Source organism: Furipterus horrens, unplaced genomic scaffold (genome assembly GCF_987537825.1).
Source record: "Furipterus horrens unplaced genomic scaffold, mFurHor1.1.pri manual_scaffold_6, whole genome shotgun sequence".
Classification (NCBI taxonomy): domain Eukaryota; kingdom Metazoa; phylum Chordata; class Mammalia; order Chiroptera; family Furipteridae; genus Furipterus; species Furipterus horrens.
The window spans coordinates 71,760,977-71,778,608 of NW_028327176.1; the positions used below are offsets into that span (position 1 = coordinate 71,760,977).

The window sequence follows — 17,632 nt, forward strand, 5'->3', positions numbered from 1 at the left end:
TTTGACAGGGTAGGGATAAACCAAAGTCGGGAACAAATTAAAAATAAATGTGGTGTGGGCTGGTCGTATGCAGGGTCATCGATCCACACGCCCCCGCTGTTCATCCTGGGGACCCCAGGTGAGAGGGGGCAGTGAGCAGAGTTTCACAGTGTCTCTTTCTCCTAGGGAGTCAAGGGGCACGCTGGGCAGCAGGGCCCTCTCACACGACAGTATTTTCATTCCTGAGTCGGGCCAGGACTCTGCACGGCCTGTGCGGGTGTTCTCCCAAGAAAACGTGTGTGACCGGATTAAGGCTTTGCAGGTAAACTCTTCCTTGTCAGTGTCACTTGGTATGTACATCACGTAAAAATCAAGATGTTTTAAAATGATTCCGGCTTGGTTTATCTGATATATTTTAAAGTATAACTGTGTGCACATCACAATGTCCCCAAGATACACCAAGTTAGTTACAACTGAGTCTTCACTCGTTCTAAGTTCTAACTACTCCTTCAAAGATGACAGTCAGAGAGCTGGTGGCAGATGTTCTTTCAGTTCAGTCCTCTGAACCCAGGCAAGGGCGTTGAAAATATCCCCTGAATGAATGAATGAATGAATGAATCGGGACAAGGGGACTTTATGATAATACCTGCTGATGAAAACAGTGTTTTTTATTCCAATCCAGTTAAAAATACAGTGCAATGTGAAAATGGGGCTGCCACCTCCTCCAGGGAGCCTTCCTGTCAAGCGGGGAGATGATGCCGGCATGAGTTCTGAGGACGATGGGCTGCCCAGGAGCCCCCCAGAGATGTCCTTGCTGCATGACATGGGTCCTGGAACAATCATAAAGGCAAGTCCACATGCACCCCCCATGTGTCCATCCTCACCCACCACCGAGAGCAGCTGAGTACTCGGAGGCCCTGTGCGATTCCTATGCTGGGGGGCTGGGCTCAAGGCAGCAGGAGGTATTCCAGACCAGGTCACTGGTGCCCACAGTTAGTATTTATGTTCATTCTTTGAGCAGAAATTCAGGTCCTATTAGGAGATAGGATTTTGATAACATTCTTTGTGATTGTTAGAGATCTGATACAATCAACCCCTTACCTTGTTTTTCCTGTCTGAGCAGATGACCAGACAGCATTTCTTACGAAAGAATGAAACACCTTTGTGTCTGTTCTCTGTCATCTGACACTCAGGTGGAGGAAGAAGGGAGTGGTGAACGTATGTGACGTAATCCAGGCCCTCATGCCTGAGAGGAGGACAAGGAGAACTTGTTAGGTTAGGGGTAGGAATGTGCTGCACGGTTCTGGTAAAAAGGGCAGCAGATAGGAGAGGTATTTTTGGCCTCTGCAGGGCCAAGAGAATCCATGAGGAGGAACTGAGCTCTCCCTAATGTGCAAACAACAAAGCTCATGATGCCTCCATTTTAGCCCACACCATGTACTTGTACATAATTGATCATTTCCCCCTTGTAGACAGCTTGCTGAGGGCTGGATGGAGTTGGAGTTATCCATGTTATGCTGATGCTTGGAAAACAAATGAAGCCCAGGATCCTTATTTTACATTCACACTCCTGCCCACTGTGCCCTCGGAGCAGTCGCTCCTGCCCTACTTCTCACAGGGAGGTCTCGGGGGTTTCGCTGTGACTCAGTGGCTTGCAGATTCTGTGCTACTCTGAAATATAGTCAGTAGTCACTTCAACCTGGACATCCAGAAGCCCTACTGCAAAGGAAGTGAAAAGAATCTCTCCTCATTCGTGTGTACTTGTGGGTGGCTGGAAGGTCACCAATGACAGGCACAGGAAGGGCTGTGGTGTAGCTGAGTGTAAACAAACCCCAGAATAAACAAGCCCCAGAATTCTCTTTAGAATTCTGCTCTAGGGTGAGCCTGTCCCTGCTTGCTCCACGAGCCAGGTCTGAAGACAATATGCTACCCACAACTGCTCTCCCATCTCGAGGAGAAGGGAGAGAGGATAGGAAGATGTTTGCCCCATTTCTTAGGCTTCAAGCCAACACTATATCCCTTAACACCTTAAAATACTGGAGGAGAAGTTAACAGGCTTGTAGCTGCTTATGCTATAAATATCACGTGACAGAGACACCTTTGCACCCTCATGTGTGGCTTCAGTTGTGGACACTGAAGACCACATGTGACTTGGTGTGTTCCAGGGCCACATTGCTGGGGAGATGTCTCTTGTGAACCCCTGTTGACCACCTGCCCCCCCCATTCCATCACACAGCATTGTCTGATGCTCACAGCACCGTAGTTCTCTGTGTTTAGAGGGGACAGGCAGTACAGAGAACAGGTTATTTCTAACTCCATTCACTAAGGAGTGAGCCAGCACCAAACCCACAAAGGGCCATGATGTGCAAATTTTTCCACAATTAGCTGAGTGGGAACCACTCATGTTGAACAGGGCTGACTTCATCCTTCTTAATATCCCTCCCATAGTTATGTTCTTTCAAAAAAACAAAAACAATTATTGGACACTGTGAACGATCCACTAACTTCATAGGAAACCAAAATCTGAGCCTTTAAGATTAAAAAAAAAAGTTAATTTTTATCATCATGGTTTTGAAGACACGTGAACATATTTAATGCCCTGAAAGTTTCTAGTGTTTATATAATACATGGCATTTGATATAATGGCGCCTTACACCCCAAAGGATGGGATTGCAGGCTGTTTAGTTTTTTTCCTGCTGTGACACCTCACACATGCTGGACAGAGAAACTTAAGATTATTGTGAAAAAAAGATCTTTAGTAACAGCATTTGATGTCACTGCCGAGGTGATATTTCTTGGCAGGATGAATTTTTTCAGGAAATACATAGGGTTATTTATTACAATTTTATTACCATGTGAGGTGGCAACTGATGAAACTTAATTTAGTGATTTTTAAGGTAAAATTAGGTATCACTAGTCATGTTCTAGGTTTCCTGCCATTAAGTACAGAACCAGGGATAGAGTGTGGCAAACTGGCAAGTCTGTTTGCTCCAGGAGACGAGGGCAGGTTAGTGGAGGGGAGCAGCTCTGGTGGCAACAGGTAAGACACGCCACTGCTGCTGAGTGACCTGGCAGGTGTGTCAGCTCCAGGAGTCTGTCCTCAGAGGCTCAGGGAGAGAATCCGAAGAGATCAGGTAGGTCAGTGCCTGCGCTCTCCTCACAAGCAAAGGTCAGCTGACTTCTCCTCCCAGACACAGTGGGCCCCAGCACCCCTGCCCCCAGCCGCAGCCGCTCCTGCGTGCACCGCCCTCAGCCTCCCATCAGGGGCTGAGCCCTCTTTTTGAGGACAAACATCGTAAAGCAGCTGCCGCCCACAGTTGCCTCTGAACCCCAGGCCATTTCCTTGGGGCCCTGTGAGCCACATCCCCCAACACACGGTCACAGTTAAGCTTTTAAATCATCCACTTCCCGAATCATCCAGAAGCACAGATTTCAGGGGAGGTTGGGTGAGTGGGAGCAAGCAGTGCCAGTGGGAATGCTCAGGTGCTGCCAACACACAGATAAAAATGCTGGTCAGCTTTCCTGCCCCTCCTCCCCTTGGACCCCATTCCACCTCCTACGGTTACTTCAGTGATCGAAGATGAAGCTTATGGTTCTCCTGGTCCTGAAGGGGTTGATCTTTCCAGGCCTCAAGGCCTCACGCCGCAGCAGAAAGTTCAGTTCCCATCAGGAAGAACCACTGTGACAGCCAGCGCAGGAGCTGTACAGGGACACAGCGCGTTGCTCACAGTGTCTGGGAAGTGAAGCTCCCAGCCAAGGGCTCCCAGCAGAGGGGCTAGAGTGGGCTTCACCAAGACCATCTGCCCAGGCAGAGCAAATGCAGGGGACCCTGGGGGATGCCTGTCCTTTGGGTATATAGAGGGGTGACCGCAGGCCCTTTGTCACAAAAGTAATCATTCAGCATTTGCAAAGCAGCTCATCTGTTCTCTTGAGTTCCAGACAGTTAGCAAAACAAACAAACAAATAAAACCCCACAAAGTTTTACCCAGTGTTTATATGTACTATTCCTCTAGACAGGGGGAAATGCAGGGTTCTGTATGATTTTGAGAAAGACCCATTGTGCTTGTGACCCTTGAGGAGGACTCCCTGGGGAAGCTGTTGCCAGTTCATTCCAGGGCGACTTCCTGAGCCTTCAGCCACAGCAGGGGAAGCTAAAGCCACAGGTACAGAGTAAGTCTTGGCCAGGAGTTCTGTGGTTTATTTAAAAATAAGTTTTCTTGCTTTAGTTCCATAAGAACCTGAGTAGCTAAACCAAGAAAACTAAAATTGATTATGTCCACTTATTTTTAATAAGATTTTATTTATTTATTTTTATTTTATTATTTTTTAAAAATATGTTTTATTGATTATACAGTTACAGTGTCCCAATTTCCCTTCCCTCTGCTCCCTTCCACCTGGTGGCCCCCCTCCCTCCAGTTGTCCCCCCTTTTAGTCCATGCCCATTGGTTGTGCGTATAGTTCTTTTCAACCTATCCTGTCTACTCCATTCCCTCCTACTATGCTTCTTAATTCCTGTACCATCTCCCTCCCTTTCCCTTTCCCCCTTTCTGCTGACCTCCCCCCAATATGCTCCCCATACTTATAGTTCTTTTTCCAGTCTCGTTGCCTATTTAGTTTGCCTTTGTTTCAATTCCCTAGCTTCTGTTGTTGGTTCTTGTGATACAGTTTTCATTTTAATGTTCATAGTTTTGATCCTCCTTTTTCTATACCAGTCTCTTTAACATCTCATATAATAGTGGTTTGGATCTAATGAACTCTTTCAGTTTTATTTTGTCCTGGAAGCACTTTCTCTGCCCTTCTATTCTGAATGACAATTTCACTGGATAGAGTATTCGTGGCTGTAGGTTTTGGATTTTCATTACTTTGAATATTTCTTGCCAGTCTCTTCTTGCCTGCAGGATCTCCCTTGAGAAGTCAGCTGATAGTCTAATTGGGACCCCTTTGTACATGATTCTTTTCTTCTCTCTTGCTGCTTTTCAGATTCTCTCTTTATCCTTAATTTTTGACAATTTGATTTTAATGTGTCTTGGAGTGGTTCTCCCTGGGTCCAGTTTTTCTGGAACTCTCTGTGCTTCCTGGACCTGTAAGTCTATTTCCTTCCCCAAGTTCAAGAAGTTCTTCTTTATTATATTTTCACTTAATTTTTCAATTTCTAGTTCTTCTTCTTCGCCCTCTGGCAATCCTATAATCTGTATGTTCGATCTCTTATAGCTGTCGCAGAGGTTTCTGATCCTCTCCTCACTTTCCTTGCTTTCCGTTTCCTCTTTCTGCACTGGTGACTGTTTGTTCCTTCCCTATGTTCTGGTTTGTTGATTTGATCTCTGGATTTTATTTCCTCACCACTTGTCTCGTATATGTTTTCATTCTTTTCAGTATGAGTGGCTTTCAATCCTTTCTTGTCTTGTTCCAAATGTTTTGTTAATTCTGTAAGCCACCTAATTACTATAGCTCTGAACTGAGCTTCTGAAAGGTTTCTTTTTTGTTCATCTGTCAGATTCTTCATCTGCTGCCTGGTGAGCTGTGTCACCGGGATTCTATAGTTGTCTGCCTCATTTTGACAGATTTGTGTTTTGCTTTGCTTCTTGGGCAGGCTATAGGGTGCGGAGACTATGTACTCGCCACAACCCAGCGACCAGCGGCGATCCACAACCTTTTTCACGGCACTGTGGCGCTTTGTCGTCACTACCTGGCAACCAGTGGCGATCCACAACCTTTTTCCTGGCTCTGTGGCGCTTTGTGTGGGGGTGGGGTCCAAGATGGATTCCTGCTGTTATTCTCCACTGGGAGACCAGGATCCGTCCTCCCGCCCTCTGGGCCTTACAGTCCAAGGCAACGCAGTGGCTGCTTTTCCCAGCATTGGAGTCGGGAGCTGCTGTGGCTTGACTGCAGCCAGGATTGCTCTCCCTGCCGCTGTCCCTGGTGCTACCGCAAACAGCACCGCCTGCCTCGCTCTTCCTACCTGTTCGAGGAGCGCCGCTGGTTTATAACTTCGTATGTTGGGCTTCCGTGTAGTTTTATTTTCTGAAATTTCTAGTTATATTTTGTTTTGAGGTAGTTGTATTCCTTTCTAGTTGTAGAGGGAGACCGAGTGTGTCAGTTTAAGCCTCCATCTTGGCCAGAAGTCTATTTATTTATTTTTAGAGAGAAGGTAAGGGAGGGCAGAAGAGAGGGAGAGAGACATCAGTGTGAGAGAAACACCGGTTGTTGCCTCTCGTACACGCCCGGACTGGGGATCTAACCTGCAACCCAGGCATGTGCCCTGACCAGGAATCAAAGCGGCGACCTTTCTCTTTGCTGGACGATGCCCAACCCACTGAGCCACACCAGCCAGTGGTCTACTTACAACCCCTTTCCCTCGTTTTAGTAATTATCTTCTCCCCACTGACAAAAATTAACTTCATACTTGCCTTAGAAGATGTCAGGGACCTTTATGTGAACAGGGATTAGGCGGTGCCTTTGCCGGGCAGCCCCTGTATCAGAGCCTGCCTCTCAGCCGTGTCCTCCTTCTCCCCCGCACCCCCAGCCCTGGTTCAGCAGCGGCTGCTGGGCACCTGTTCTGTGTGGGGCTCCAGGGTCCAGCAAGATGGCCCCATGCCTCTGGGAGTGACACTTTGACTCCTTCCTGAGACTTTTTGTTCACGGGGCTTACTAAATCATTGTGAGATGCATAAAATTATGGTCTAAAGTTAAAATGTAAACTTGACACCACCTCACCATAATGATGGCTACTATAAAAAAGTAGTTTTGACAAGAATGTGGAGAAATTGCAATCCCAGTGCATTGATATTGGTAAAGTAAAACAGTGCAGCCACCATGGAAAACAGTATGGAGGTTCCTCAAAACACTAAAACTAGAACTACCCTATGACCCAGCAATTCTACTTCTGGGTAAATATGCAAGAGAATTGAAAGCAAGTTCTCAAGAAGACATTTGTGTACCCATGCTCATAGCAGCATTATTCACAGTAGCTAAAATGTGGAAACAACACGAGTGTCCATTAAAAGATGGCTGAACAAACAAAATGTGGGCTGTGCACACAGAGGAAGGAAAGGGACACACGCTGCAGCATGGATGAACCTCAGGCCATTATGCCGAGTGTAATGAGCCCCTCACAAAAGGACAAATACTGTAGGCTTCACTTATGTGAGGTACTTAGGCCAAGTTCATACAAACAGAAAGTAGCATTGTGGGTGCAAAGGGCTGGGGGAAAGGGAAATGGGGAGTTGTTTAATGGGTACAGAGTTTCACTTTTACAAGAGGAAAAGTTCTGGAGATGGATGGTGTGGTGATGGTTGAACAATAATATAAATGGGTTTAATACCACTGTGCTACACATTTAAAAATGGTTACAATGTTAGCCCTGGCCAGGTGGCTCAGTTGGTTGGAGCATATCCCCTGTACACCAAAAGGTTAAGGGTTCAATCCCTGGTCAGGGCACATGCCTCGGTAGCAGGTTCAATCCCCAGTCAGGGCACATTCAGGAGGCAACCCACTGATGTTCCTCTCGAACATCAATATTTCTCTTTCTCTCTCTTTCTTTCCTCTCTCTATTGGAAAAAAAAAAAAAAAAGATATCCTTGGGTAAGGATTTGAAAAAATGGTTAAGATGCTAAATGTTATGTGTATTTTACTACAATAAAGTAATTGGAAAATAACATTGGAAAAACCATGTAAACTTGATACTAAAATTGAGCACCATGCTAGAATAGAAAGTTTGTTTGTGGGTGGCAGGGTTGTAACTAAAGGCAGCACCTCCCAGATTCTCTCTGCACCTCGCTTATCATCTGAACTGAACTTGTCATGGTGTACAGTTGGTCCCCACTCTGTTACTTTATGCCGACAAATGTCTTTGCAGAAGACCCACTTAGACCTCACTTGGTGGACAAGCTTGCCAAGTTCACTGGGTGGGGCTTTTAGGGTGTTGCCATCATTCTTGCATATGATAGCCAGACTTCCTGGCAACACTTTTGCTCTTGGCTGTCCGTTACTCTCTTCTGTGGTGTAAACTAGTGAAATATTGTAACTTAAAGCCAAATTTCTCTAAGAGAATCCTTAAGGATACAGAAACCTTCTAGAATGAACAGACCGCAGCTCGACGATGAACTGCTGAGTAGGGGGCTCAGCTCACCTTGTCCCCTTGCCTGTAAGTCCCACCACTGGGGCACCCTCTCAGCTTCCAGGGACAGGACGAAGCCCGACTCTGCCCTTGGAGAAGTTTGAGCTGGTCTACGTCATCAAAGAAACTAGCTCTTGTCTGAAGCACCTCTGCCAGCAGCTGTGGGAGGGGAAGGCCATTCTCTGCTGAGGATGCCTGGGACACAGGTTCTCTGCGTGGCCCAGCACTTAAAGCTCCCAGCCCTTTGCCCTAGGATCCTCCCCGTTGAAACTGGATATAAAACATGTTCTTTCGTAGGGAGACGTGGCATGGTAGAAAGAGTGGAAGTATTGTTTGCTGTACCTATTCATATCAAGAATTAATACTTGCTGTTTGCTCCTTCTCTCGTGAAGGTCTCTTTGGTTTCCTCATCCCAGCCGCCCTCTCCAGACCAGCTCTCCTCTAGGCACACGAGCAGTGTTCCCATCTTTCCCCGGACCTTGGACACCAGTGTGGCGCCTGTGGCTGATTTCAGTCACCCCCCAGAATTCTCCTCCTGCCTGGACAACTCTGCAGCTAAGCACAAGCTCCTGGTTAAGCCCCGCAACCAGCGATCAAGCAAAATGAGGCGCCTGTCTTCGGTAATTGTGCTTCATCCCCACCCATCCCACCCCACCTCTCTCCGCTCAGGGTCAAGTGCCCACTCTGAGTAACATTCACAGTCCCATTGACCTGCTGTATGAGGCTGAGTTGCTTGTCTTTCCAACATAAATCAGATATGTCTCTTCCCTGCATAAACCCTCCCTACTCCCCCTCCCCTCCCCTTCCTTCCCCTCCCCTCCCCTTACCACACATATCAAGAACCTGCTATGTGCTGTCCGTCCATTGCCTTCCCTCTGCGTTCACTGTGGAGTCCACAGTCCAGGCCTGGCATGCCCGGGCCCTGCCTGTCCCTCAGATTCCCTTTTACTCTCTCCCACTTAACACACTCTGGCCTCCTCCCTGCTTCTTGAACTCTCTAAGCTGTCTGGGACCTTTGGCCTTGTACCTAATGATCTCTGGCTCAAGATGCTGTTTTCCTGGTGGCTCCTTCTCAGTCTTGGGGTCTCAGCTCAGAAGTCCTCTCCCCACTGAGGCTCACCTGATCATCCTGTGGAAAGCAGCCCCACCTTCCCATCACCATGTTCACTCCTTCCTAGCACCGGCCATACACAGACGTGACCTTTGAAAATATATGTGCTCACTTGTTTACTGCCAGTCTCCTCTGAGACCTTGTCCCAGCTGTACTTTCAGCCCCTGGAACAAGACTAGTCATAGAGCTGACATCCAGTAAACATTTGTTGAATGTATGAATGAATAAACAAATGTGAGTGAATGACAGAAGAAGGAGCTGAACTGCAAGAATGGACACCTGCTTAGTAGCAGGGGAATGTGCCCCTGTTAAGGGCAGAGCCCTCTTTGGGCATGCAGCCTGGGGCAGTTGTTGGCTCACAGCTGTGGGAGCCAAGGATTCACTCGTGGAGTACTTTGGCCTCATGGTACCAGGGAGTTACTAGCCCACATAGGGTTGGTGCCTTCCCCCTGCCTGGTGGTGCCTACACTGCTGCACCCCTGGAGGAGCCGAAAAGCAGGGTGTGGGCTGGCCTGGCCACGGAGCACATAGTGCCGAGAAAGAGATACTCACTGACCAACGTTCTCTCCCATTATCACTTGAGACAGGACTGTGGGGTGTTGGTAACTTACCCAGGGCAAGCTAGGTACTTCGCTGAAGACAGTGGCGTGGAGTTGCTCAGGATGTCGGACTTCCTGAGAGAGCGGGTTTACCTTTGGGTGTGTGGAATGTGCTTTTGAAAGTCATGCTGCAAGGCTTGGCATAAGTTTTTTTTGGGGGGGTAGGATTAGAAAATGGGTGTTTTGAGGGGGAAAAAAGGGGGAAGTGGGGAGGGGAGAGGAAGCTCCCAGTCCAACTCAAGGGCCTGTAGGAGCAAGGGGAATGGGGAGCGGGGAATGGGGACTCCCGGTCCTCCTCATGGGCTCGTAGGAGTCCCCTTGGCATGAGTTTTAAAAGGCTGACTGTTGAGGGGACTGAAGCTGGAGAAAGAAGTGAGCTATGGTTACCTCCAGGGCAACATGCCCTCATGCAAGGTGGGCACTAGGGCATGTGTACAAATGATTGCATATCCAGGACATTTACAGTTAAAGGCTCTGAGCTGTAGGTACTTGGTGAGGACCTGCCTGTCCCTGTGCTGAGTGCAGCCACAGGGCAAGGACAAAGCTCCCTCTGGCCTGCAAGTGTGGGCTTTGTTCTCATGGGTTGTCTGTAACCAGCCACAGCCAGACCAGGACTCGGTGGCAGAGGAAAGCCCAGCTCCTACCTTAGCGGGGAGTGCAGCATTCCTTCTTTCTGCCTTTGGGGGAAGGAGAGCTGCACCTCTCTTTCTGTGCTTTTGAACTTGACTTGGCTCTTGAACTTGACTTAGACTTTGTTATTTTTTAGAATAACAAAAAAATCTGATTTTCTCAGTCTGGGTAAATGCAGTCTTTCCTTCATTTAAACTGTCATTTCCATATCTTCCCATCCTTTTTTCCCTCCCCTCCTTGGTAGGAAGTGGCATTGATAAGTTTTTAGAAGCGTTCATACTTTTCTGACTGGGCAGAGGTATCTGGCCAGTGGTCACCAGTGTCACTGTTTGGTCCTCAGGAGAGGTTTATGTCCTACAGTGTCTTCAGCCTCCTTTGCCCTTTGATCATAAGGACCTTCCTGGTAACCTTCTCCTCCTGGGGACTAAAGTGCTTTCTGATGCTCCCATCCTGCTTTGCAGTTAGGGAAGAGCCGCTGCACTGCCCCCTCTGCTGCCCTCTTGACCATGGGATGTCTGTGGAGGTTCACTGCCACTTTGAGCTTCACTAGACAGTGAGGTCCAAGTTTCCCCTGTCTTTCTGATCCCACATAATATCTGAGATTTCTTTCTCTATCATCTACCCTCCATCCCATACTCAGGCACCTGCACAGTCTTTATTCTCTTCATCCCGTTGCCCAAGTTCCTTCCTCCATTTGGGCAGAACAAGCAGTCCATGCCCAGCCAGGCCTCGCCAGCTCTGTCACTAGCAGGGTAAACTGTCCTCCACATCATCTAGCCTTTGAATCTTTTAGAGCTCTAGAAGAAAGCAGAAGGGCTTTTCTTACCTTAAGAACCCAATCTTGCATAGTTAAAAAAAATAACCCTCGGCTATCAAGACTGTAATATTTATTTCAAGTTAGGAGAACACATTCAAGTGTGCATTTGGGAATCTGTCTGCCCTCCTCCAAAGCAGAAGTCAGGAAAGACAAGTGCAGGTGGTTATCTCAGCATTTTACCTGCTGCACAGAACTGGGCCCTGTGTGTGGCTCCAGCGCAGATGAGGAAAAGCCATAAGGGTTGATGCGAATGTGTCACCACCCCAGCCAGCCCTCGTCCCCACCCAGGCAGTGCCAGGAGCAGGGAGTGTTGTGAACTCTACCAGAGCAGCTCGATCGCATGACCAGATCAAGGTTGCGTGGCTGGCAAAGCTGCTGGCTATAATCCTGGGCCTCAGACGGAGAACGGAGCCTCCCTTCACCCCAGCTCTGCTCGTCAGCGATATCTCCTGCCTGGAGATCATGTGGATGCTGCTCCCAGACTATTTCTGGTGAGAGGAGGCTGATGAGGAGGGTAGGCAGCCAGGATAGTCTCCATCCTGGTGCAGGCTGAGCAATGGTCCCCCACTTCTGCTTGCTCAGGAGGGCCCAGTGGAAGAGGTGAGGGGGAGGCGGTGGAGATAGAGTGGGTATGCCCATCCTTGCTGCTGTGCCTGGCCAGGGATTCCAGGCTGAGTCAAAGCCTCTTTGCTCCCTGCAAAGCCTCTGCTCAGCGTCCAAGCCCATCCTCTGGAGTCCATGTCCCACGCCAGCCTTTGCCATGCGCACCCTGCACCGCAGCCTCCTCGGAGCGGCCAGTGGCTCAGGCTGGGATGGGCCATGTGGGGCCTGCTCCTCTGCGCACGCATTTAAAGATGTGACCCACATCCTGAAGGGTTTCAACATCAGTGATTTCCTATAACAGCAAAAGGCCAGTAATGCCTTTGTTCCTGCAGCTTTTGAAAATTCTCCTAGAGATTTCCTTACACCGCTTCCTCTTTTTATACCCAGAAGAACAGGCTCATGCATCTTGGCAAGAGTTAGTTTAGGTATTGTTCAAAAATTCCAGTTATCCTGTGTTCTTTTAGCAGGAGATGCTGGCTGGAAAATGTTAAAAATAACATCAACAAACAACAAAACCCTATTGCAAACGCACCTGCAGCGTTTCCTAAAAGGGGGAGGAGAGACTGTGCTTGTGCGACAGCCTGGGGGACTCTGCAGGCACAAGGTCATGAACTTTCTACAAAGATCAGTCTCAGCACCCTCCACCTTTGGGTCATTTTCACATGTGGCTTTTGAATGATTGTGATTATCTTGGTCTCCTTTCCTTCCTAAGAGAGCAGGGACTGACTGTGTACAGGAGGGAGGAAGTTGATTAAGCCTAAGAAAAATGCCACAAGTCGGTTGAGGGTTTCAGGCGAGAAGGGAGATTCATAAGCCTCAGGGGAGAGGCAAGGAAGGCTTTCTGTCAGAGTGGCATATGAGACAGTCCTGGGGGTGCCCTGGAGGTGTGAGGATGTCACTCAGACCCACAGGCTGGCATAGAGGGTGGTGGGAGCTTGGTTGCCCCTGAGCAGGGAGCTGGATAAACAACTTAAGAGCAGAGACTTTAGGACTAAATTTAGCGGAAAAGTTCAGACTTTATCCTATAAGCTACGGTTCACTGTTGGTCCTGTTTGATGTGATGGGAATCATGTTTTAGGCAAACCAGTCTGCCCTCACTCTGAGGGTACCAACCTGGGGAGAGGGCTGTAAGGAGGAGGCTTCTCTGAGGACGCCCAGGGTTACAGAGCACTGGCATCCCACTGGGGTCCCGTGCTCCGCCTGGACCAAGATGTGGACCTGTATGACCTTCTGGGGGAGTAATAATCCTTTCCTCTCTGGGTTGACTTGAGGAGTAAATGAAGTAATGAGTGTAGAGCGCAAGACAGGGCAGACCTCCACCTGGTGTCGCTCCCCTTTCCTTTGCTTCGCTCGAGAGCACCGTCCACTGGTTTCACGGCTTGGCCACGAGAGCCTTAGGCCACATTTATTTTGTGGGTGTAGCTGCCACCGTCCTGCAGAAAGCTGAGCTTATGAGGCAAGAATCCAAAATAGACCAGGAGAGGAGGGATTAAGGAAAGACAACTGGATGTGACTGTCCACTCAGGTGCCAGCTTCTGAGACAGCTGCTGCCTTTAAACCATGTGAAATCTTGAGCAAAGTCGGAAGGTCGCAGGCTTCCTAATATTCAGCATCTGATGCTGTCTTTGTCCCCTTCCTCTCCCCTAGCGGGCACAGTCCGAATCCCTGAGTGACCTGATGTGCACCCCCGAGGAGGAGGAATCAGATGAGAAGCCATTACCCACACTCAGCTCAGAGGAGAAACCCAGTGCTGGACAGCAGGATGTGGCCCTGGACAGAGGCCCTGAGCCCAGGGGACCCGCCACTGAGCTGCCACCTGGGGGACCCTGTGTGAGACGGGCACGCCTGCAGCACTGCCCAGCACTCAGTGCCAGTGCTGAGGAGGAGAGCTCCCCTGGGGACAATACCTCCAGCCGCCCATCCACCCCAGAGGTCAAGGAGCCCATGTCAGGCCCAGCCCCCTGCTTGGAGTTCCTGCTTCTGCCTGAAGGCTCCCCGCATCCCGATTCCAAGAGCAAAAATCAGAGGGAGGAGCTGTTCCTTGAAAGCACATGTCTGCTGCCCAAAGGCATAGCTGATGAGGTGGTTTGTGCTGAGAGTTTGTTGTCACCCCACATCCCCGAGGAAGACACGACACCTCCTGGGACCAGCCTCACCATCCTCTTAGAGACCCTCTCTGGTCCAGATGGGCCAGACCACAATGTACAGAAGGAGGTGGAGCTGACACAGGCAGTGCCCAGTCCTGAGGGGGCAGAGACAGAATGTTCTGAGGACCACGCCTCAAGCCCCCCAGCCCCCAAGAGCTGCTTGAAGCAGAAGGCCCTGGTTGCAAGCAAGAGCCTCAGCGTGTCCCCCACCCCACCCATCTTGGAGTCCCCTCCAGAGGAGCCCACCCCCTGTGCTCCGGACAAAGAAGCCATCCCCCTGGAGCTTTCCAAGGCTGAACAAACAGAGTCCACACACGTGGGGCCCAAAAGGGAGGCACCGGAGCAGAAAATCAGGAGAAGAGGCAGTGAGTCACGGGGCGTGAAGAAGTTCTCTGTGTCCTCTGGCCGGGTGTGGCCACGCACAGGCCACAGAGAGTGGCTGGGTCATCCTGGCCCTGTGGGCCCCACTGCTGTCCCCTCCACTAGCCGGCCACCCCTGCTGAGGAGCAACCTGGCCTGGAGGAGCGAGGCTGCCCTCGATGACCTCCAGGTGCCTCTGGTGGGCCAGAAACAAAAAGTGGACCTTCAGGAGCCACCTTCACCAGCTGAGTGTGGCTCTCAGGACTCAGGGAACACAGTGGCCAGCCAGGCTGGGGCAGGGCAGAACCCCCAGGATGCGGTGACCACACCAGTCACAAGAGATCCCTGCCCTGCTTCCCAGGAGGCACTCATGTGTGGGGACAGAAGCCCCTTCCCCGTCAAGCTCCGATCCACATCTCTCTCTTTCAAACACAGAAATGTGTCCTTGTCAGAAGTGAAAGGAATCAAGAGGTATAGTGCTGAGGTCAGGCTAGAAAAAGGAGGACTGACTCTGCTCTCGAAAGATGACAAGTGTCACATGGGGATGGCTCCCACTATTCAGGGGGCCAGGTCCCCCAACGACCAGGGGAAGGGGAAGGCCCGGTCATCAGAGCAGCTGGGCTCCAAGCCACCCCTGCCCAGGAAGCCGCTTCTGCAGACCCTTACCCTCCCCTGCCCGCCTGCGTCCCCTGATGTCAGCCCCGGGGAGCTGGAAAAGGTCGTGCCACCCCCAGGCCCCAGAAAGGAGAGTCGGACAGTGGAGAAAAGGTTGCCTCACCGGGGAGCTGGTAAGAACTCCAGCCCTGTAGCGGCCTGGTCTGAGCATGCTTGGGAAGGGTGGGACAGTGGGCAGTCACAGTGAGAACAGCTCACTGGGCATCCACCAAACAGGTAAACACTTGGATAAAAACCTTGTCGTGGGAGAATTGGAAGAAACTTCAGAATTCCTCATGGTACCACTCCTGTGTTTGATTCAGGCTTAGGAACGGGGAGTAGAGAAGGGAAAGCAAATACCAGGATTTTTGTAAGTTCAAAGAAGTCAGAAAATTGTCCACACTCATTTTGCAGGGCATATTCCCTAGGAGGGGGTGCTGCTTCCACTCTTTACCTCAGGGGCTCGATGAGGCCGGAATCCAGGGACTTGTGCTCTTGGTGGTGGTGGCTCTGCCAGGGCCTGTGTTCGTCCTTCTTGGTTATAAAGGAGCATTTGGCTCCTCTGTCACTTGGTTTCCTGACCTTTACCCCCAAGGAAGTGTTTCCCCCCGTTTAATAATTAGGGGCCCGGGGCCCGGTGACATACAGGAAGTACCGTGTATATTGGAGTCAAGGCCTTTGTCAAGTGTGAGAGCCTCTCGGAGGGTGGGCATTAGCTCCCTGTCCCAAAGGCGAGACGGTGTTAAGATTGGAGCAGAATGCAAGAATCTTTGAAAGCAACTGTCTTCTAAAATGAGCTGAGGCAAAATTGATGACTTTCTAAGTCTTTGACATTTGTCACTTTTTATTTTGAGTGTTTCAGATGAAGTGAACAGTCTGTTGGAAATGGGTATTTGCAGTGGAGCTGGAGAGTCTTTGGTTGTCTGTTTCTCTCATTAATCAGTGTGCCAGGGAATGAAGCTCCACCAACCAGTCATGTGCACGTGTGACAAGGTCCCTTGGGGCAGGGCGGGGTAATTTTTTATGGTAAATTTTATTTAAAACCAAAAACTTTCAGGATGTTCTAAGTCCAGGACTCCACTTAAGCACTACATTGTGAGACAACAGAAAATAGAAGCCACGTTGTTCTCCCCACACCCTGAAAGCAAGGTGAGGGCAGGTGCGGGAAGAAGACATTGGCTCACACAGCAACCTGAAGATGGGTTCAAGACAGTTCTAACCTTTTTTGTCTCCCACTTCAGAATTTAGTAAAAGTGCAGTGTACAAAGTGCTTTCGGATCCTAAGGTGACACCCAAGGAGCAGGTGGTTCCAGGGAGAAGGGCCAGGAAAATGCCCCAAAGAGCACGTGTGATTCTCCTCCTGGCCCCTGTCTCCATCAGGGTTTTTTCCTGCTGCCGTTGCCACTAAATTAGGACAATCAGTGAGGGATTTAGGGGAAGCTCAAGCCATAGCTGAGGATCCACTCTGCTGATTGCCAGCGAGGTTATTGAAGCCGTTGTATAGCGATTCAAAAGCCTTTGGTCGAAACGGGGGGGAAGGAGGGGGCTTGCTCTGTGCAGATAAATCCCTGACATCAGCACCATCCACTTCATGACCTGAAACTGAAATGGCCCTCAAGGGCTCGCTGAATGAGTGGGACATAGAAGCAGCTTGCTTGGGTTCATGTAAGAGCTGGGAAAGAAGTTTCAGAGAGTTCTGCTTGGCACAGTAATGATTCATAACTTCTTGTGGCCCTTGGTTTTTAATACAATACAGTACAGTATTCCCTCACTTATCGAGGGTATTATGTTCTAGCCCACCACCACCCCCTCCCCGGGATGGGTGAAAATCCACAAAGTAGGAACCTTACATTTATTTTAGTATTTATATATTTTTAAGGCTTTATAAACCCTTCCCACGCACTTATAAACCATTCCCAGTCCCTTATTAACCTTTCCCGCTCGCTTATTAACGTTTTCCACACTTTTATAAACACTACTTATGTTCTTAAACATATTCTGCACTCTTAAACCTACTTAACTTTAACAACATATGTGTACAGTACTGCAAAATCCTGCGATATAGCGAAAAATCCATGATAAATAATTAAATATAGTATTTTTTTTAATCCCGCGATACAGTGAGGCCACAATAAGTGAACCGTGATATAGAGAGGGACTACTGTATAATACTTATTGATTAACAGCTTTGCTTAAATAGGAGAAGATAATTGCCCTGTCCATCTGTGTGTGTTAACACTCTATGAGCCACAGAAATAACCAACTCGGATAAATTCCAGAGTTAACGAATCTAGGTTACGGGCACTGATAGTGATTTCATTTCAGTGCAAAAAGTCAGGAAAGAATTACCCACAATATTTTGGGAACTGACTCTTCCAAGGGGTGATATTTGAGGGATAAGTGCTGGAACAGGCTTTGATTGCTGCCTGGTCCCCCCAGAACCTTGGGGTGCAGGGCTGCCTCATGCAGACCAGAGCAGGGTCTCAGGGTCTGTGCTGCTGGACCCATCAGTGAAGCATCCTCTACACCATTCCCAGACATTGGATCTGCTTGTAGTTTAGTTCATTATCATTACTGCTGCTGTCATACTCATCACTCCCAAGTTATAGCAGCTGA

General features: G+C 49.3%; 1 protein-coding gene across 2 annotated transcripts in view; it reads left to right on the forward strand.

Moving 5' to 3' along the window:
- CRACDL (CRACD like) overlaps positions 1-17,632 on the forward strand; it is a 56,739-nt gene that overhangs the window by 14,809 nt on the left and 24,298 nt on the right. For both annotated transcript variants that reach the window (XM_090280342.1, XM_090280343.1), the window contains exons 3-6: positions 166-301; positions 662-826; positions 8,488-8,715; positions 13,503-15,150. In XM_090280342.1, the coding sequence (XP_090136468.1) occupies positions 166-301; positions 662-826; positions 8,488-8,715; positions 13,503-15,150 (2,177 nt within the window). The remainder of the gene's footprint in view (positions 1-165; positions 302-661; positions 827-8,487; positions 8,716-13,502; positions 15,151-17,632) is intronic.